Source organism: Euprymna scolopes, chromosome 13, assembly GCF_053919585.1.
Source record: "Euprymna scolopes isolate OS-2025 chromosome 13, ASM5391958v1, whole genome shotgun sequence".
In the NCBI taxonomy this organism is placed as follows: domain Eukaryota; kingdom Metazoa; phylum Mollusca; class Cephalopoda; order Sepiida; family Sepiolidae; genus Euprymna; species Euprymna scolopes.
This window is the reverse complement of record NC_136494.1, coordinates 57,766,315-57,789,052: the sequence shown is the minus strand read 5'-3', so window position 1 is coordinate 57,789,052 and position 22,738 is coordinate 57,766,315. Positions and strand designations below refer to the sequence as shown.

The 22,738-nt window shown below is 31.5% G+C and overlaps 1 protein-coding gene across 2 annotated transcripts in view; it reads right to left on the bottom strand.

Annotated features, from left to right (window-relative positions):
• Positions 1-22,738, bottom strand: part of LOC145292041 (fidgetin-like protein 1) — a 72,383-nt gene that overhangs the window by 32,899 nt on the left and 16,746 nt on the right. For both annotated transcript variants that reach the window (XM_080138065.1, XM_080138066.1), the window contains exons 4-8: positions 15,763-15,816; positions 14,464-14,546; positions 12,488-12,557; positions 5,488-5,793; positions 3,285-3,358 (exon numbers count right to left, since the gene is read on the bottom strand). In XM_080138065.1, the coding sequence (XP_079994191.1) occupies positions 3,285-3,358; positions 5,488-5,793; positions 12,488-12,557; positions 14,464-14,546; positions 15,763-15,816 (587 nt within the window). The remainder of the gene's footprint in view (positions 1-3,284; positions 3,359-5,487; positions 5,794-12,487; positions 12,558-14,463; positions 14,547-15,762; positions 15,817-22,738) is intronic.

Genomic DNA, 22,738 nt, shown 5'->3' with positions numbered 1-22,738 from the left:
TCTTTATATCAATACTATAGTACCTCTTTATATCAATACTATAGTACCTCTTTATATCAATACTATAGTACCTTTTTATATCAATACTATAGTACCTGTTTATATCAATACTATAGTACCTTCTTATATCAATACTATAGTACCTCTTTATATCAATACTATAGTACCTTCTTATATCAATACTATAGTACCTTCTTATATCAATACTATAGTACCTTCTTATATCAATACTATAGTACCTCTTTATATCAATACTATAATACCTTCTTATATCAATACTATAGTACCTTCTTATATCAATACTATAGTACCTTCTTATATCAATACTATAGTACCTTTTTATATCAATACTATAGTACCTCTTTATATCAATACTATAGTACCTCTTTATATCAATACTATAGTACCTTTTTATATCAATACTATAGTACGTTCTTATATCAATACTATAGTACGTTCTTATATCAATATTATAGTACCTCTTTATATCAATACTATAGTACCTCTTTATATCAATACTATAGTACCTCTTTATATCAATACTATAGTACCTCTTTATATCAATACTATAGTACCTTTTTATATTAATACTATAGTACCTCTTTTATATCAATACTATAGTACCTTTTTATATCAATACTATAGTACCTTTTTATATCAATACTATAGTACCTCCTTATATCAATACTATAGTACCTTTTTATATCAATACTATAGTACCTTCTTATATCAATACTATAGTACCTTCTTATATCAATACTATAGTACCTCTTTATATCAATACTATAGTACCTTTTTATATCAATACTATAGTACCTTTTTATATCAATACTATAGTACCTTTTTATATTAATACTATAGTACCTTTTTATATCAATACTATAGTACCTTTTTATATCAATACTATAGTACCTCTTTATATCAATACTATAGTACCTTTTTATATCAATACTATAGTACCTTTTTATATTAATACTATAGTACCTTTTTATATTAATACTATAGTACTTTTTTATATTAATACTATAGTACCTTTAACGTAAGTATGTCACAGTTTCCAGATTATAAATTGGGAGATCCTGTTTATTAAAAAGGAGGATAAAAGTTGATAACTTACTGCGAATATTAAATTATTAGTATATAGATCACTTTCTATCCTCCATTTGAATTAATAGGATCTCCTGATCACCGAAGACGCAATGTAATAAAAAAAACAAATTTTTAAATGTTGCTTTCGGGCTGTACATTTTGAACAAAACATTTTTTTTTATCTTTTAATTTTATGCTTATTTTCTTAGTGAAACCTTATTATCCTGTATTAATGGCCTTCTTGACACGATTTCTCATAGAAAATTTGTTCTTAAAATTATAATATAAAAATGGTTGTGAAATATTTAATAATTTATCAGTACCTGTGTGTTATGGTTTATGTAAAAAAAAAAATAATAGACACAGAGCAAGTTAAATGTCTTTTAATTCTATAAAAATCGTAATAACCAGATATATTCTGACTCTACATTAACCAGATTACTTAGATAAATACTTTTACAGTTTTTACGAAAGAGCTACAATAATATTGTGGGGTCTCCATTCATGCTGAACATCTACAGAATGCCCAGCAGTAATATATTACATATGAAACATGCCGCTGTGGAATTTCCACAGATGCTGTTAGTATTCAATGATATGTAATAGGCTAAAACTGCAATTTCCAATAAAATTGATTTTTATTTGTAATTAATCTTCAACTCGATCATTTTTTTCATATTTTTGGAGAGAATACTGCACCTTATATGTTTACGGTATGATCATGTTGACAATATGGCACAAATCATCAAAGTTAAGCAACATTGAGCCTGGCCAGTACCAGATGGGTGACCATTTGGGAAAGCGAAGTGCTGTATGTAATGCGAGGTAAAATACCAGGTTGAGAAACTGGTGTGGTCTATCCTTTTCTCGAGGGTAGATGGGACTCTCTTAAGCCGTAGAAGGCACCCCATCTAGTGATGGCGTCAGGATAAAAAATACACTTGATAGGCCTGGCAAAGCATCAAGTATTCAGCTATCGACAAGATTTGAATTACACTACAAACTCATGTAGTGAGTTTAATCTCGGTTACGGCCACACTGGATGGATGAATGGATATGTTTTAAATAATATTTTGAAGTGATACTCCTTTAAGAACAAGATCTTTTTAGTCATTTATTTTCCTTCCTTTCTTTGTATCTACTGTTTCTGTATAGTTGGTAAGGTTTTTGCATTCTAAAAGATTAACTTTTTCTGTCACATGAACAATTCTTCAAAGACAGCAGCAAAAGTAGCCCCCTCCCTAGCTAAGCATACCAGTAATAAAATGTTATGCTCTTTTAGAACTATTGTTAAAATATGAATTATGTTTAAAAAAAAAATGTGACTAAAACATTTACACCAACTTTATTAGTATTACTTCAAAATATTGTTTAAAAATATAATAATATCCTCTTAACATCTTCTTTCTGTTGTCTATAGATTGATAATTTATAGGAGGTGATTCTAATGCAGCTATGTATCAGATACATGCAGATTGAAAGAAAGATAAGATAGATACAAAAGCTAACTGAGTTTTTTTTTTTCCTTTTTATTTTTCTGATTAGTTTTATTTTTTAGAAAATCTTACTTGCTCTGTTGGGGCCCGGATAACAAACCATTTCAAGAAAAATATAAGTAAACAGACAAAGATTTCAACTTTGCATTCCAAGTGTATTATTCCTATTAATGGTCAGACTATGATACAACATTAACATGAAAATATTTCTGAAAAGCAACAGTAATTATGACAATTAGAATGATTTAATCAAATTTATTTAATTATTGGAATTCGTTTGAGATGAGTAATTTGTATATTTGTTAATTTATTTATTTGCAAACTATAATCCTCATCTTTATACTTGCTGTTTCACAACATTTTAGCCAACTATTCCTCTGGCCTTCATCACGTGGAATAGTTGGCAAAAATGTCATGAAACAAGAACTATAAAGATGAGGATTATAGTTCGCAAATAAATAAAATATAGAATGATTTAAGTTTATTAATAAATTCAAAACAGATGTAAAAGTTTTACATTAAAAAATACATGCACTTTCATTTCAACTACAATAATAGTAAAAATATTACCATGTAATACGTAATACAATGGCCACTACAACACATTGTATTAGCAATTCTGGATTATCTGAAAGGCTTATAATTCATTCTATAAAGAAACAGATAAATGAAAAATAACACTAAAGAATATTTACTTACCTTTTGCTTGTTTTTTTGGTATGGATTATGATCGTCTGCAAATCTTGAAGTTGAATTATCCTGGTGACCATTAACTAAAAGTATGAAAATATATTTATTTGGTAAACTGAATTATTAAAAATAATAAGCCGTTAGATACAATGCAATTGAGTTTTATTAATTTATTTTGTGTTTTTCACTTTAATCTTCAAAGTATGTTTACTTATCAGAATTTCAAATAAAGATAAAATATCTTATTTTTCATCTCTTTCTTTTAGTTGCTTTCGTTTGGTGTTGAAGTGAATACTGGATAAAAGTTTTATTAGCCAAGAATGTGACACGTGGCAGTGACAAGTGAATAAGAAATAATCTCCTTGGCTTAGAAATCATTGTTTATATTCGTAATTAAGTCATTAGAACACCATAAAGTGCATTTAAGTTTTGTTAATTTTTTAAATTTAATTTTCAAAGATATACTTCTTCATCAGAATTTCAAATAAACATACATATCTATTTATGTTTTTATGAGCGTCTTGGTAAAAATATGTTAAACAAATGAATACATAATTTAATTTCAACATTAAAATAGAAACAAAGCAACAAACTGACACACAGGAAGAAGTATGAAATAGTGATTCTATTAAAACAGATATTGCCAAGTCTGCTGCAAAGAAGGTGGCTCCCTACCAAGCTAGAAAATGTTTTACATCTGACAGTATCCTATATCTCTATAAAGTTACCATATTCCAGTGCATGGAGTATTGTTGGCACATTTAAGCTGTTATATCAAACACTTCTTGGACAGGAAACAAAAAAAAATTTCTAACCTAATAGGTTAGAAGCTGTCAAGTTCAAACCCCCCTCTCGTCGCCACAGAGTTGCATTCCTGTACCGATTTTTCAAGTACTTCCATAGAATGAGCTCCAACAAACACATTGCACTTCATGTAACTATTCTCGCTCTATCAGATGGGTAGCAAAATCTCAGTGTTTCACTGCAGAGGTTCTGGGATGCCAGAAAATTTTCTAGTCTGATAGCTTCTTACCCGAAATCACATGTCTGAAATTTCCTCCTTGCTTCCTGACTGTATAAAACTGCAAAAATTTAAATGTAATATGAACAAACATCATGTTGCTCAACTTCCCATTAAGGTTGTAGCATCTACCCCCTCTCCCCCAATATCTGACTCCTATCATAGCCCTTTATGCTTCAGTGACAATATGCAATGTTTGGGATAAAAAAAATTGAAAAAATTAAATATGTAAATCAAATTATCGTTTTTGCAATTGAATATAGATCAACCACATCAAAAAAAAAAGAAAGAAAAATGAGAGTAATGGCCAAGAGTTTTTTCCCCCAGTATTCATAGTGTCAGTGTGTGTAGATAGAAGTGTTGGGTAAAAACACGCTCCACTTCATTTATTTATGATTAATTAAATATGGGATTTGCATATTTGTTTGCAATCTTCAATTACTAATTTTTTATATATATTTTTACTTTCATTGTCAATCTGGTCTTCATGAAGACAGTAACTCTATTTTAATATTTGTTTTTTTGTTGTTGACTAATTGATTATGGACAATTTTGAACATCCATATTTGTGACATAGAATTCTCCTTAGAATCAGTGTGAAAAGGACCAATGAAGAGATTTCAGGCTTCCTCAGTATCAGCAGGATGATGGTAGAAAGGTCAAAAAGGAATTAAGAGATTCAGGATTCAACTACAAGGCGAAGTTTGGTTGTATCATTTTATGGCATATCAACCCGTTTCAGATTATTTACTGTTGAAAAAGATGGTAAAAAAATTTTGGTAAAAGTTATGCTTCAAGTTTTTTATAATTTCAAATATTTATTCATAGTGTTTGGTTTGGCTGCTTTGTTTTGTGGCATATTAACCCTTTCCACATTATTTAATATCAATTTCAATCATTTTAAAAAATTTTATGCTTTAAGTTTTTTATATATTTAAATAATGTTTGATTTGGTTGTTTTGTAAAGGAAAATTATTTTTTTGTTTTTGGCTTTGCAGAACATGACCAATTTTTGCAAAAGGAAAGGAAAAAAAAAACAATAGCTTCAATGTTTGGTGCATTTTAGATAAGCAATCCAGTATCTTCAGACAGCCTGATCTGGTAGCACTAGGCAAAACCAAAGCGAAAAATGCATGATCAATCATCTTACACATCCACATCAATGTCTATAATGATATAAAAAAATATTACCCGAGTTAGAAAATACAGAGTTTTTGTAGAACTGCGTTCTGTTCATTGTGCTGTCAGTAGATCTTCCATTCACTCGGTCAGTAATTCCGGGTGCCAAATCTTGATACTGATGAACACCAGAAAAAGGGTTAGCAGTCTCATGCTGTCCAAGCCTGTCCTCCTGACCAATATGCAATGGTTTGTTGCTGCCAATTGTCTGAAAAGCTGTCGGCTTCTTATTGAATGGAACATTACTACTAAAGTGATCATTTCTCTTATATGGTTCTCCTTCAGTGTCAACATTAGCCGACGGCTTCTGATTGAAATCTACGAAACAAAAAAAGTAATAACTTTTACACTGACAGGTTTCAGATTGTTTTCCTCATCTTGGCTGGTAATTGATATACAAACAAAACTTCATAAAACTATACAAACACTTAATAAAAAAAATTTTGTTAGCATGTCTATCCAGCTATTTTTTGTAAATTACAGGAAAAAAAATAAAAATAAAATTAAACAATTAAATGTTTACATCAGAGTAGAAATAATTATGTCTCAAGTAAGGTTAGAACTTACAACTGCTGTAGCATGATACACTAACTGATTGACCCACAAAGGCAAATGTGAAACAGTGATGCTATTAAATACATAAACCAAGACATCTTTTTTTGTAGTTGAATGTAGGTCAGCCACTTATCAAAAAAGGAAATGAGAGACTAATAGCAAACAAAACAAGCCACGCATGTGTGATCCCTCTCTGGTGCTGCATGTGAGATGACGCCACAAAAAATAGTGAAGAAATGATGAATGTGAGAAGTGTGAAGGGCCAATGTTGTCTTCACATTTTCGCCAAGTTTCAGAATTATCTAATGAATGGAGCAAAAGTTATGGGATAAAAAGTGTAATTTTTTGCAATTTTGGGGCATTTGTGACCCCTATTGAGCTCCTGGAAATGCCAAATCCTAGTGAAAATGGACAAACGGTACAGTTTCACGCCTTAAGACATGCATATTTGAATTCAGCACCATAGAAAACCATTATAAAGACATACATATCAAGTTTTCGAGTAATATGGAAAAAGAGCTTCAAAAAGGCATGCTTTTTTACCCCTAAAAGTCCCAGAGGGATTGCGAACCAGAATTTTGTCAGGGTCACCCATACTAAATTTATATTAAGAACAATGGCCTCCACATTTGGGCCAAGTTTCAATAAAATCTAAACGATGGATCAAAAGTTATGAGACAGAACGTGCCATTTTTTTACCTCTTTTGAGCCTCCGGGGACGCACCAGGAATTTTTGCTGTGTACATCTATTTAATGAAATACAATTTGTGGCAAAATTTCAGGAAAAACTAATGGACAGTTATCTGGCAATCGTCCGGACTAACACTGAAAATATAGGTCCCTCTCTGATAAATTGGAGGACAAACTAAATATGAAAAAATTGTCTCTTCTTAAATTTTTTCTCATAAGGACAGTGGGAGTAGATGGAAGTATTGTGTAAAAACATCATTTCCTTCATTTATGAATAATAAAAAATACTTAATTCTGATTAATATATAAATTAATGAAATTTATTCAAAGTAAAATTTTTGGTTTTAACAACACAGATCAATATTTGCTGTAAATCAATGATGAAACAGACATTTTGTGTGGCTTCAAATAAGGTATTAATCACAAAAATGAACACGAAAAATTTTTATGTTTACCTCATATATTATACTATTACGGGCATCGGTAACTTTGTATTAGACTACAAAAGCACAAAAACTGTATAACTATGTGTGTCAGTCAGTGTGTAACTGTAAGCCACACAATTGTAAGATTGTTCACTGAGCTTTGTTGATGGTTATTGCAAATGACAATAAAATTGGAAAGTGCAATTTCCTAAAGTGTAATGGTGTATCCGGTGGAATCATAGGAATGTGTGGAATGAAGATATATTCATCCGTGAAAGGTCCTGTTAAGATTGTTGTTTCTATGACATTGTTAAATTTTTACTGCTAACCATGTGCCATTGCAAAGCTTGGAGTGATAATTAGTACACCAATTTTCAGTTGCAGTACATGTGGTGGCATCTCTGGCAAATATAGCTGTTGGATAATTAACCACTTTATCTGCTTCCACAACAGTGTCGATGAATTTGTATTTGACTACCTCACTTGGAATTTTACATTGAATAATAGCGTTAAGTTCATGGACGTCTTTGTATTGAGCTGCAAGAATAGCTCGTTCACTCAGTCAAGTGGAATTCGTATAATTAATTTGAATATCTGCAAAAACCTTTTAAACTAACTCTTCTTTTGATGTAATAAAATTACAGAAGTTAAGAGTCAAAGAATTTTGCCCTTAACTTGGATCAGCTGGCACTTTTCTGTACCCAATTTCCCACAAGTGATGCAAAAATTTGTGTGTGGATTGAGCAGTCTGCAACTAAACACACATATTTTAAGTTAAGTTTAATATCTTCACATGGCACCTAACAGTAGAGTATTAGAGACAATCATTTATTTCATCTGCTGGTGTTGATTGAAGAATAACAGGTAATATTTGTCTGAAATCTCTGACAAGCAATATTATTGCATTTTCAAATGGTCTGACATTGCAATATTACTGCATTCTCAAATGGTCTGATCTTGCAAGGATCGACCAAGAGCCTCAAGTGATTTTTGTGTACCATTGTGCATTCATCCTAAACAATAAGTTTGCATTTCTGCAATATTTTCCCCCATATTTTGGACATGTCGAACATGAGATTTTTGAAAAATTGAATGTTTCAAAGTAGAATAAATAGTTCTTCTACTTCGTAGCAAGGTCACAGATATTCCACATGCAGCAAGGGCTAAGGCTATGTCATTTTGTCACTGAATGGCTGCCAAAATCAATTTAATTAGAAAGGTTTTACCAGTTACTTCTGGTGCTGTTCAAGGTAGCACTAATTTCCAAATAACTTCTATTCTCACAGTTAGTAAATTAGGTGACTAAAATAGGATTTATCCATGTTTTGACAATGCCTTATTCAATGTAATTAGTTTAGGAGACTAAAATAGGATGAGGGATTAGAGATAGACAAATAGAGAGAAAGATAGATAGATAGAAAAGAGAAAGTGAGAGGGAAATAAAGAGAAGGAGATAGAGAGAGATAGCGGGATTGATAGATAGACAGACAGAGAGAGGGAGAGAGTTAGAAGCAGAGAGGGAGCGAGATAAAGGAAAGGAGAGAGAGAGATAGAGGGAGTTAGAGAGAGAAAGGGGCTCAAAGAGAGATGGAGATATAGAGAGAAAGATAGATTGGGAGAGGGAGAGATGGATAGAGAGAGATATTAAGAGAGGAAGAGAGAGAGGGGGGGGAGAAACAGAAGGTGAACTACACTTCACCGTTTTTTTCCTCGATCAGTAGAGGGGAGATCCTTCAAGACTTGAGGCAATTTTTATTTTTTGTTACTATCCAGAGTACCCTATTTTTTTGTTTTTTTTCGGGAGCTAAATTTTCCACACATTAGAAACTGACCGGGTTATCTGTACTTTCACCTAACAAATTAATAAACAAAAAGATATTGTAAAATTTGAATTTAACGTGAAAATACTATTTTAAAAAATAGCATGATAACATAAGTGCCACTTTATTTTAAATATTTATTTTCCAAAGGACTCTTTGAATAAATCCACAATGAATTAAATTTTAAGTGTTGTGTGATTATTTTCTCAGCATTCAGCTCGGTAACGCTAGGAAAAGTAAAGTAAAATTTTAAATGTAGAAACATCAACAGAAAAAAAAAAAAAAAAAAAAAAAAACCTACCGTTCATTTGTATTTCTTATTAAATGTTTGTAGAAAATGTCATTTTTTTTTGTCAAAGAAATAAATTTTAAGCAATTTTTGCAATAAATAATAGCAACTTCATTAATTTTACGACTTGCCCCAGCATATTATAAAATCCCTCCACCCCATGTTAAAAACGGCTTTCGGAATAACCCCCCACCCCACCCCAACCTTCCCATGTCAAGAACAGCTTTTGAGGTTTGTTGGGGGTAGGGGTTAATCTGAAAGCTGTTTTTAACATGAGGATGTTAGATGTTTTAATACGCTGAGGCAAGTCATAAAAATTCAACAGCAACTTTCTTATTTTTTTATAGTTTAGAAAAAGTTAAAACAAACTTTTTATATAAACAATGCCATGAAAGAAACTAAACAATTAAAACGTAATGTTTGATGGGTGAAAGCCTTAAGATAAACAAATGAATTTTAAATTTAAAAATTGGAAAGATAAACAAATGAATTAAAATTTTAAAAATAGGGGATATTTTTTTTACTTATCGATTAAAATCTTGTAATTCGAGAGTTGTTGAAACGGAAGTTACCGGAAATAAAACCGAGTAATCTCACAGAAACGACTTACGAAAAATATTTTTATTTAATTTATAATTTGCAATATTAATTTATTTTAATAACATAAAAACATTCCTCGACTCTAAGGAAAGATTGTCTGAAAATTTCAATTAAATTGGTAATGTAGCAATATTGTTTTATTGATAACTAACGAACCAAGAATTACATTTTTATATATATAGATTATAAATTGCTTATAGTCTATTTATATCTCATTTTATATATATTTCTTCACCATATTCCCTCTGTCTCACTTTTTGTTATCAAGTAAGATCTTTGACTTACTTGCAGTTTCATCAAATACTTTTGTATGCAAAATCCGATCCCGCATTTTGCTAATTTCCTACCCTCTGATGAGAAGGAAAGTATTTCTTCGAAACTCTGTGAATTAAGGACTATCTACTTATTAAGTGTTTCCTTTTCAGATTAAATATGTTTTTAACTCTTTTTCAAAGTGTTTTTTAACATGTTTTATTTACTATTTGCTATTATATATATATATATATATATATATAAAACTCAATAATGTTCATGTGTATGTGTGTATAAAACAATAAGAGTGCTTCCAAATCTCTAATTGCCTCTAACCACAAAGGAAGCTACAAGGACAGAAATGCTGCCCTAGAACTTCAAATGTACTCTATTTTGATGAAATTTATATTGCATATATACAATTTTCTGAGAAAAATAATGGAAGGTGTTCTTAATCTTATGTATCCACTGCTGATAGCAGAAAAAGAAAAGAATCAGAACTCCTTCTCACTAACTTCTTTTAACTGTCAATCCACCACACCAACTCTTACTGTTGTACTTGGTCAATGCAAAAGGCTTTTCTCTTTCATTAATGGATTTCACACATGTTTTGTATCAAAAGGATTCCAGGTTAGAGTGCAGGTGCTTCTCTACAGTGGGCACATGCCAACTGTGAGCACTTATGTAGCTCAATGGGAGTGGTTGTACACAAACACTAAGTCCCGGTGGCAACACTTTTAACTTCATTTAGTGCTGGGCTCCGCAAAATGTAACCAGACACTTATTGATCACTGAAATTTACCACTTTGGAGTGCGCAAAACATGTAACGACCCTAAGTCCTGTGGCAATCCCTTTAACACGTTAACTGGTTTGTAACTCTACCAGATGTGTCTTTATGCTGGCATTTGATGTCAGATGTTGTGGTTGAATTCCTTCTTCGTAGGTGGTCGATATACCGCTTCTCTCTGCTGTAGCCTGAGTATTGAGCCTCAGGAAACAACAAAGTCATTTTCAAATCAACAGGCAGTCAATAATTAACGAAAGCGAAGATTATTTTCTTTAAAAAAAAATTAATTATTTGCATCAAATAATTCTATATATAGTACATACAAAAATAAAAAAAAAGAAAGAAGATTAGAGAAGTTGGAGCTTCTCTGAACTTAAGCAAAACATACTGTCTTCTGGATTGAAGATATTTAATCAAATTAAATTATTTCAAATAGGTTTTCAGCAATTTTGAAGCAAATTCTCAAGATTCTTTCTTTTTTTTAAATAGCTTACAAAGCAGAGACCTGTATCTCTCAACCAGCCAAAGAGAAAAGAACCTGATTTGGCCATGCAAAACACCTACTTTTTATGAAGTCGGTTACTTCTCCTTCAATCTCTCTGAGACCACAATCTTCTCCTCTCTTCCCTTTTATCTTCTGGAATCTTTCTCTATGAAATCTCTCTGTCTCTCTGAGACTGTCACCAGCTTTTTTGTTTTTCTTTTCTCTAAAAAATTGGTTATCAGCTATTTTTACAATCCATTTCTAGCACCATTTAAATTATTTCTTGTTATGTCAACTTTCTGTTAATATGTGGCTATAATTTTCTTATCAGTTCTGACTTAGTAAACATGCCATTTTTCAATTTTACTTTTCTCTAAATCCATTCTTTTTGTTTATTTCTGTTGTTCATTGCTTCATTATCAACAAAAAGCTTTATTTAGTTCTGAAACAGATGGTTAACAGTTAACAACCTCTCTCGCCAATACCCGTTAGAAATGACTATTGTTAAACAAATCTATTTATCATTTGATATATTCAATTTTCTAATATCCTTGACAAGTGTAAGTCAACTTAAGCTGCTCTTCTACACATGCACAAATACACATACATTTGTAGATTAATATTAGTTTATTTCTAGCTATTTCTTATCTGATAGATGATGATTCACATGGTAATGTCTCAGGCGGGAATGCTACAAATTTTGTTTTTGGTTTTTATTCTAGCTAATGGCACCAGGGTCAAATTCTTTTTTTGTAAATTTTGTTTAATGAAATAATGACTACATGCTGGGTACAATATCATATGAAATAATCAATAAAGAATTGAATATGATAATACATACAAAATCTAAATGAATAAAATATCATGCTTAAGTGTATTTTATGACTGGGCAATGCCAAGTGTCCCCTGCTAGTTATTAATACATTCTAAAAAAAAAAATTTTTTTTAAAAATGGACACTGTTTTGATTACCCTATTAGGATATACAGAATTACTTAAAATTCAAAATTATATAAAAGTATTTTCAAGTACAATTTATTGTTGTTAATAATCTAAACAATTGATTTAAAGGAATAAATTTTTGATTAAAAATTGATTCTTCATTAATACCATAATTTTTTTTATCAAACTTATTTGGCAGTTGGACCGCTGTAGAGTTTGTACATTGTGGGGCAATTTCCTGAAAAAGAAAAAAAGAACAGATTAGAATTCATAATCAGAAATGCAGCCTTTAAAATATGCTAATTGATACAAATAAAATATTATATATCAACATGACATAAGATGCGGATAAGTTGTAACACGGGGTTTTATCATTTGATCTTCATCTGATCAAATATTTAAAACTAGATATTATCATCATATTTGGTTTAACATTTGTTTGACATGCTGGCAGGTGTTGGATGGCTTTTAGAAATAACTAACAAATTAGTTAACCTCTGATCAGGTCTCCCCTGGCCAATTGACCTTGCTACCTCAAATGTTCTACATCCAAGGACTTTCATCTACTCTTTAAATATGACCAAATTGATAATGTCTCCTTTCCTGCACACATATGCTGTCTGGATTTAATCATCCCCTGAGATCATTAGATCTAAGCCTGGCTTTAACACCTACCATACATATCAAGCATGTCATATTTTCATATTTGTTCTCCACGAAACTTATATCCTCAAACTTTACAGACCAGGTTTTACTTCCCATATATCATCATACATACACAGACTAGACATTTTTGTTAGTTGACGGTGAGAACAAGGCACAATATGATCCAGGATTCTCAGTCACAAATATGAATACACGGCGTCACTTATTGACAGAATAGACATTTTTTTTTTTTTTTTTACTATTTTGTCACATCAAGGCTAAGAGCTACTCAAGGATAAGATGTGAAAGTTGAGAGCAAAAACAAAATCCTTGGATTGATGAAAGATAGTTCCATACAGATTTAAATCTAGCTTACAGTACACTTCAAAAACGACACATTCAAAAATCATGTAGAACGGAGCAACCACTCTAATGCACAAAGTAAAACAGGCAATCAGAGCAAAGAATGTTGCAATAGATCAGGCAATGATTTAGCACCAAATTATCAGCATATACAATACAGAGATACAAACAACTGCACCTCTACATACTGACAATAATTTCAGCTTCAGTCTAGATGTTATCTCTTGTGTTTATTCACTCTATAATCAGCTGTTTGTTCTTGAAGTTAGTTAAATCTTTACTCCATCAAAAACATTCAAAGTTTAGACCAGCATAGTCTACATTTATTAACAAGACATGACAATATCTACCATAATTGTCTGATGTATTACACATCTTGGAATTACTAGGAAAATATTAATTAAAAAATTAGAGTTGCACTTTTTGTACCAAAATAGACTTCAATAGGAGACAGTATATATCACTTATAAAATGTAAATCTTTTTATTTGTGGTATAAGAGAAGAATCGTAGTTATAAACAAAAACAGTTTTGATGTCTTCACGTTAAGGAAAATTATTTGGAGTAAATCTTCCTGTGAATATATTGAGAAATGTATCCTTTCAAAAGATTTATAATGCCTCTCATTAAAAAAGGAGACAAACATGGACTGAAGAGAGTTTGGTAAAGGAGGCCAATTATAGGTTTCTTCCTTTGGATTTGAAACCAATACTACCTATGTTGTTCTAATTCTATACGTAAGTAATAAAAAACATTACACATCTAAAAAAGAATAGATTTATGGCTTCCAAAATTCATACTTGATTGTTCACATATACCTGTGCCGCAATGAATAAAGTGCTAAGTAACGAGTTATTAATGAAAGTCTTTAATTCTCAGCACAGACTATACTAAGAATATGATTTAGAATTACTTAAGAATTCTACCTTGTCATGGCTGAGGGAACAAGAACAATCTAACCCATGGATTAAATAAAGGGTTTGGTTTGAAATTTCACGCAGATTGCCAACTTTGACAAAGATTCAAAAGTTCAACACTATGCACCTGGAGAAAGTTACATTACATCAGCTAAAATATTGTGGGAATAATATCCAAGACAAAAACTATAGTCCAAATAATCCAAAACCTTAAAAGTACCTGGCTTTCTTTCAAAAGTTGCTGAATAGAATCCATCTTCAAGACACTTTCAGTCGTCAACGAAGACTCCCATAGAGCACTCTCTAAAATTTAAATAAAAAATTTTTTTATAATATCACACAAAGTAAATAGAAAATTTCTCTGGTATGGAACAAAAATCTACAAATAACTATCATAGCATATTGGAAGGATTTAAACGCTTAACTTCAATAATCTGACTTATATAAGAACAAGGATAAATATTAATTAAATATAACAAGGAGAAAATTTAGAAGCAAAAACAAATGGATAAGTGATTATAAATATGCATACAATAATAGATTTAAAACATCAAAGAATATCCAAAATGTAAAATTAATTAGAATGTGTCAGCCATATAAGATAACTTAAGGAAAGAATAAATAAACTTTAGATTCAGTCAACTGAAATCCAATTAGAATTGAATAAGTTGAAAATGATTTTGAGATATCGAGTTGATAGGAGTTGCTTCCCTTTGATTGTTAATAAATAAGGGGGAAAAATTCACTTTCAATCATTCAAACTAAAAAACTCAGTACACACAATGTAAATAGAGTTGATATAAAAAATTAAAATACATACACATAACGAATCTTATAATTAGTGATGATGTTGACAAAATGTATTGAATTAATTTAGATTTAACTATCAATAAAGTCTTCAAAGAAAGTAAACAAAGAAAAAAAAATCGTGGAGTTTCAAATTTAAGCTAAATCACTTAACCTTATTAAGAGTACTCTAGCTGAAAAATAAATTATAAATATAGCAATTAATATAACTTAAAAATAGGACTCGAAAAATAGTAAAATAAAATATAAAGCAAATGGATATACAAAAAATAAAAATACTTTAAAATAAAATAAAAATATAATAATAATTCACAAAAATATGAAAATAATTAAAATTAGTGAAGATAACTAAAGTGTGATCATAATCTTTGTAATGAAAAAAAAAAAAACAAATGGCAGAGTATGTCGGTTGTATGAACCATGTAAGTTGTTCAAAATGGTGTTTTTTCTATGTCCTTTAAGGTGAACATCTAATGAGTAAATGACAAACAAGGCAGTAAAGACATAATTTTGCAGACTTGTTAATAGCAAATGAAACAATATTGTAATGATTATCCTTTGAAAGGTAATAAATTACCAACTGAGAAAATTTGATATTTGGAACATAAAGAACTATTACATATATATATATCACTTTGATCATAGCAAAAAGGCCAAAGAAGTTTTGTTTATGTTGGTTGCTTCATCTTGTTCTATCATTAAAAGAACTTACCATTTTTATTAAAATTGCAGATAAGAAGAGCTCCCTCAGCAAAGTTGTTTAATCCTAGAAAAAAAATTAATCATTTTTAATAACTACTTTGTCATGTTAAAACGCAAAAACAAAAAAAGAATTTGTATGGATTATAGAACTTTAGAGAGCAAAAGCAAGTCAACAATAACACAATACAAGAGAGAAACATGAAAAATAAGACATGATTCCGCAAAGAACCATGGCATAGTGGCTAGAGTACTTGATAAATTTCAGTAATAAGTTACACTCTTCTGGAGAGTGAAGGTTCAATGTTTAGTGCAGGCAACACTCAATATACAATTGCAAATTACTTAGGATTCTATTCATTCATGGTAAATGATGGAACAAGAGTATGCTGCTCTTGTGGATTAAATAAAAGATTCCATTTGAAATCTATATATATAAAAGCGAAAATGTATGTATGTATGTATGTACGTACGTATGCACGCTTTTCCTCGATGTCCACAAAAGGCTTCTTTCAGAGAAGCGCTGGCTCGGTTCACAACTTCTTAAAACTTTTTATATCATCTATAAATTGTAATATCTCAGAGTTATCCACGGAGCTCGCCTGTCTATTTAATTTTATTGACTTTCAAACGTTAATTATTCGACATTTTCAGCATCGGCACGCGTTACATTCGGTTTTCGGTATAAAAAAAAGCGAAAATCGACTCTAATCACAGGCCGAAAGCCAGTTGTCTCAAGAGAGCTAAGTAACGTTTGTTCAATGTCGACTTCGTCATATCAGATTGTAACTTTCATTTCGCTCCTCCTAATAAACAGGGAGCGGGTTTTTAAAAACAAACAAACCGATTTATTCACCTCATTCAAAACTGTCCCGCACAAAATGCTTACTGCTGAATACCTATTGCTGTCACGTCAATCAAAAACGCACACCTGTTTTTTTAACACTTTACTATTTATTTAAATTTATTGACGCTCCTCCAACAAAAATTCGGCAAATGTGTATTTCAGCGGCTTAAATTCAAGTTTTACACGTGTGGGTGCTCAATTTACGTAAAATTCTTCATATCTCGGAAACTACTCGTTTGCTGGAATTTTAAACATTATTTTCGTTTTCAACATCCTCAAAAACTTATAAATGTCTTAATTTTCCAAGTTTTTTTGTCTATAGTGTGGAAAGTCGATTGTCTGCCCCCTTGCCGATCTTATATTTCCAACATTCCCAATAGGTGTCGCTAGCAGTGTATCATTCAAAAACAAGATGGTGGGAAGTTTTTCTTCAATAAAATTTCTCATAATATTTGATTTTTTTTAAATAAAAAAAAAAACTAATTCATTGATTTACGTGATTTTTGGAATATGACATTTTCATGCAGTGGCAAGTACTTAGATTATAAAGATTTTTTTCAGATTTTTATAGTAAAAAAGATTACTAGTGGCCCATTTATAGACTTGCACCAAATTTTCTTTATAAAAATAAAACTGCTTGATTAATTTACATAATTTTTGGAAGATGATAGGTTTATTTTGTCATGGGTACATACATCATACAGATTTTTCTTTATGCTTGTTTTTTAATATAGGGGGAATTCTGGGCAAGAACCCAAATTTGTTTGTTCCATTCACCATTTTCAATCTTCTCATAATATTCTTCATCACTAAACTGACAATCCATCCTTTTCATTAAGCCATATTCTCGTGTGACTTTTGGCCTTGATAAGTGGTGATTCATTAAAAAAAAAAAAAAAGAAAATTAAAAGAAAAAAATACTCTTACAGGAAATAGACAATGCAATTAAATATATCTCATTTTTTTTTCATTTATATGAAGAAAAATTTAATAAACAACTAAACCAATGTACATATACTTTACTTAAATGTCTATGAATTGCAAAGGTTTTGAAAACAAAGGGGAGATTACTCCAATTGACTTATTAAACAAAAATTGAAAAAAATATAGAAAATTGGAAAAATACAAGAACAGCCTCTCTGACCGCCCTGCTCCTTTTATAGCCAAATCTACAGTCTCAAAAGGTTGCTTCATCTCCCTCTTTATCGCTAAACATCATCCAAAGAACCCTTTTTAAATTTTGAAAAAATAATTTTTCAACACTAAACATTTGTTTGCAATTTTTTAACTGCTCATTTTACGCATAGTTTTGGTCCGCCAACAAAAGTAGGGTGGACCTGCAAATTCACACTTGTCCGTTCGCACTTTTCTCAATAACTACGCCTTGGAATTCTTTGAAATTCTGCACAAATATTAAACATGATATGAGTAAAAAAGTAACAGAACAGATTTTCCGGGGGAAACCCCAGTTGCCTCCTTAGGGGTGCCATTCGGGTTAAAATGGCTAAAATTGACCCCTTTGTGTTTATTAAAAAAAAAATGATGCCTTGGATTTTTATAAAACTTTCTGAAAAGTTGCAACTAACAGATTTCTATATAATTTTGTTTGTCTATACTTCGCAATAACTCTTGGGTGTGCCCCAGGGGCTCTTTTAGGGCTAATAAAAACATTCCATTTTTGGGACTATTTTATCATATTTGTCCAAAATTTTCTCTGTGTGTCTATTTAGCAGTTTTGCATGGTGCTGAACTCAAATTTAAATATGTTAAGGCCTTGGGGACTTTTGGGGCTAAATGGGGGCTGGGAGATGATCGACTTAGACATTTATTTTTTTTGCATGGTGCAGAACTTATATTTATATATGTTAAGGCCTAAAACTGCACCGTTTGTTCATTTTCACCAGAAATTGACGTCCACTGGCGATAGAGGGGGGGGGGCAATGCTGAACTTAGTCATTTTTTTTATGGCTCGTTCACTGTGAACTCAAGGGGGATTATGCATACTTCACTTTTTTTTTTTTACTTAAATTCTCAACCTTGTCTTTAGTGACATTCTTTTGTGCAGAATAATTGATTATGGAAAATTCTGAAACTCCATATTTGTAGAATTCTTCTTGGATTCTGTACCACAGGGATAAATAAAGAGATTTCAGATGTTCTCAGTATCAATAAAAGAAGGTCAGAAAGGAATTCAACAATATTTTTATTTATTTTTCTTATCAGTTTGTTCAAACTTGGGGATGAAGCATCCTACCAAATGCCAAACATTCACCCACTAACTCAGATATTCCAACCAAGAGATCTTTTTAAGATTCTGATCGTCCCTCTAAGTGCAATTGTTTGAATCTCTCTTGCACTTAGTTCACCGGGTATATTTGCCAGGTAGTTTTTGAAATTCTTTTTCATGAGTCCAGTTGCTAACTGGAATGATGGAGATTTTAAGATTCCAGTTTCTTTTCATGTCATATATAAGACGTTGGTATTTCGTTATCTTTTCTCTTTCAGCTCTGTTTTACCCAGCATCATCGGGGCACTAACTTCTACTAAGGTTGCTTCTTTCTCTTTCTTGTCCAATGTCACTATGTCAGGTTTTATGGCTCCGTTTTCTAGGTACATAGCTGTAGGAATTGGATAGTCATAGTGGATGGTGTATTATTTATTTCCAACTGTTCTTTCTGGTAAACATGTTCTCAGGATTTGCTGCTGCATTCGATATTCATTTTTTTGCAGATCGTCCAGTTGAGATATCTACACACTCCACTGTGTCGGGTCGTATAATAGTCATCCCCCAGCAGAACCTTACAGTTGGATATAAGATGGCTCACATCCTCTACCTCTGTGTGACAGAACCTTAACTTGTTGTCATTGCTTAGCCCAATCATTTTCTTAAAAGCATTGGTCATCAAGCTTTGATCTTGAACAGCCATTATAATTCTCTACTGATCGTAGTGGAGCGATCCTCTTCTCAGCCAGTTTATGGAGCCTTCTTTATCTATATAGTTCTGCGTGAATTTATCTAGAAAATACTTGGCAAATTCTTCCAGTGTTTGGCAATGAAAATTCTCAGGATTCGATTACGAAGTGATATCAGAGAAAAATGCATGGCAGACGATCTGGTGCTGCCAGAATATTCTCAGCAGTGAAAATGACATTATGCCACAGACTGAACCCACACTCTGATGACTACATCTACATCCTGAACGAGGTAGTGAAACTTGGATCAACCAGATGGCTGCATTTACTAACATACCAACCAGAACACCAAGACAACACTGTCAGAGAATTTCATTAACCACCCTTCACCATACATATAACCTCCCAGCTTGCCTAACTGCAATATTCTCAACTTCTTTGTGTAAGGCATAGTGGAACAAGGCACAAATAAATCCATTTTCAACATGAAAGATGGGCTAAAGGCTAGGATCACCGGCATTTTTTGAGTTCTACATTAGTGGTGAACACTTGTAGTCAGGCCATTTTGAGCGTCCCATCAAAATCAATAGTAGATTCATCGTGGTATTAATAAACTAGCCCAAGTTTGATGAATAAATCTAAAAAATTAATGTATTATAAGTGGTTAATGTAGTTTGCTTCAAGCATAATTTATTGTGTATATAAAGTTAATTAATAGAAGACAATACACTGCAAAGATGTAATGGATAGCCAAGCCCTGAAGCAAATTAAGATATGGTGATTAAGTAATGGTAGAATGTGTTATGCAGATTTTTATTATTAATACTGTATATGTGTGTGTGTGTGTGTGTGTGTGTGTGTGTGAGACTCTTATTACATTATATCATTTGTTGTGTTAGTGTGTTCAGCTTTAATTCAAACATGCATATGGAGGCCATTCTTAAAGCCATCTATGAAGCAGAAATTGAAATAGAAAAATGTTTTATATTTTCCTAAACAGTAATCTTGTAAACAAATATCAGCTGTAAATTTTGTTCTAATTATTCATCTAATTGAAAATATTTTTAAATCTTTCTCATAAACTCAAATTAGTCAATATAAATAAGAACATGGAGTCTTTTGTTAAAATGAATTTTACATTAAAAGCAAAAACTAACGTTTTTCATAAATCTAAAAAGCATTCTTGTTAGTTTGACTTCTTTTCTGTTTAGTTGTGTATTTTGTTCCTGTTTTTTGATTTTTGGCATTATTTCGTGAAGTTTGTTGTTAAGATATTCATTCCAGTAAGTTTGCCATTTCTCTGGGTTTTTTTTTTTTATTTTACTTTAGTAAGTTTTAAGAGATCAAGGGGCTCCCTCCTAGAGCTAACACTTGATTCTGTTATGATTTAAATTTATATCCAAGGGCTCTTTTAAGAATAGATACTGTTCCATTTATGGCTGCTATCTGTATTTCGTTACAGCTTGCTTTTCCAGGGATTGCTTCTAAGTATTTTTGAAGATTCTTTTTTATTAACCCAGTTGCTCCTATCACAACCGGTATAATGTTTATTTCTTTCAGAGACAATGTCGTTTTTAGATCATTTTTTAGGTCCTGATATTTTATCTTTTCCCGTTCAGCTCTGTTAAGACTGAAATCATTTGGGACTGTGACATCAACAATGAGCGCAGTTCTTTCAGGCTTGTTCCATATAACAATATCTGGTTTGATGGCCTTGTCTTTTATGTATCTGCCTGCCTGTATGTCTTTTTAATAGAACACGGTCACATTTCTGTTTGATGTTATTGGTTGTGTATGTGTTGATATGTCTTTTTAGATCTGTGTATGGAATTTTGAAATTTCCATAGATTGGAAGATTTAAAGCGGTATTTGCTGCTGAATCTGCCAATTCATTACCTTTAATACCAGAATGGCCCGGTCTCCAGCAGAAAATTATTTCTTTTTTACTGTTTAATTCAGTTAATTTTTGGAGTAGTTTTGTGATTAGGGGGTTGTCTATCTTTATTTTCAATTAGAGTGGATTGGGAGTCTGACAGGATAATAAATTTGGATTTTTTATTATTGGAGGCTAGATTGAGAGCTAGGATTAGAGCATGTATTTCAGCACTGAAAATTGATGTTTCTTTTGAGAGGTTTAATTGTTTTTTTATTGATTTATTGAGTATTGCTGCACTGGCTGCTGCGTTATTTTGTTTAGTCCCATCTGTATAGATGCGGATGTGGTTTGGATACTTTTCTTTGATTTTATTGAGGTCATCATAGTAAGTTATTGGATGAGTATGTTTCTTTTCTTAAACTTAGATCAATGTTAGGGGTTACGATTTTCCAGGGAGGGGTTTTGAGTAGGACAGTTTCATGAATTTTGGTTATGGATAGATTGGCTTCTTTGGAGATTGGTTTTATTCTAAGTCCAAAACTTTTGATTGAATTTTGTTTTTGGTTGAACAGGTGTTTACGCTTTGGATTTAAAGCACTATTGTGTGTTGGGTTTGTGGGTTGGCTGTTTTGTGTAGTACTTTAGACCAAGGTTTTGGTTTCTAAGCATTGGAGGCGTTTCATGCGCTTCTGCATATAGGCTTTCTACAGGAGAGGTTTGAAATGCTCCTAGTGCTAGTCTTAGTCCGGAGTGGCATATTGTCTGGAGGGGTTTAAAATATGACTTTCTGGTAGATTGATATATAAAGCTGCCATAGTCTATTTTCAATCTGATTAGTGCTCTATATAGTTTGAGTAGTGCGTTTTTGTCGGCTCCCCAGTTTGTATGGGCGATGACTCGTAGAGTTGTAATGCTTTATTACATTTGGTTTTAATGTAATTGATGTATGGAATGAAGTTTAATTTTTTATCAAAAATGATTCCTAGGTGCTTATGTTCGTTTACGAATGGAATTTTTTTCACCTTCAATCTGTAAGGTTGGGTCATGGTGGAGCTTGCGTTGATTACAGAAAAGGGTGCATTTTGTTTTAGTTTTGGAGAATTTGAAACCATTTTTAGTTGCCCATTTATTAATTTTATTTATATTATGTTGTAGTTTTCTTTCAATAGTGTGAATGTATTTAGATCTGTAGCTAATTGAGCAGTCGTCTACATATAAGGAGCTATGTATATCAGGAGAGAGTTCTTTTATAATGTTATTGATTTTTATGTTAAAGATAGTTGTTGATAATATGCTGCCTTGGGGCACTCCTTCTTGATTTTGTGGGTCTGATAAAGTTGAGTCTATGCGAAC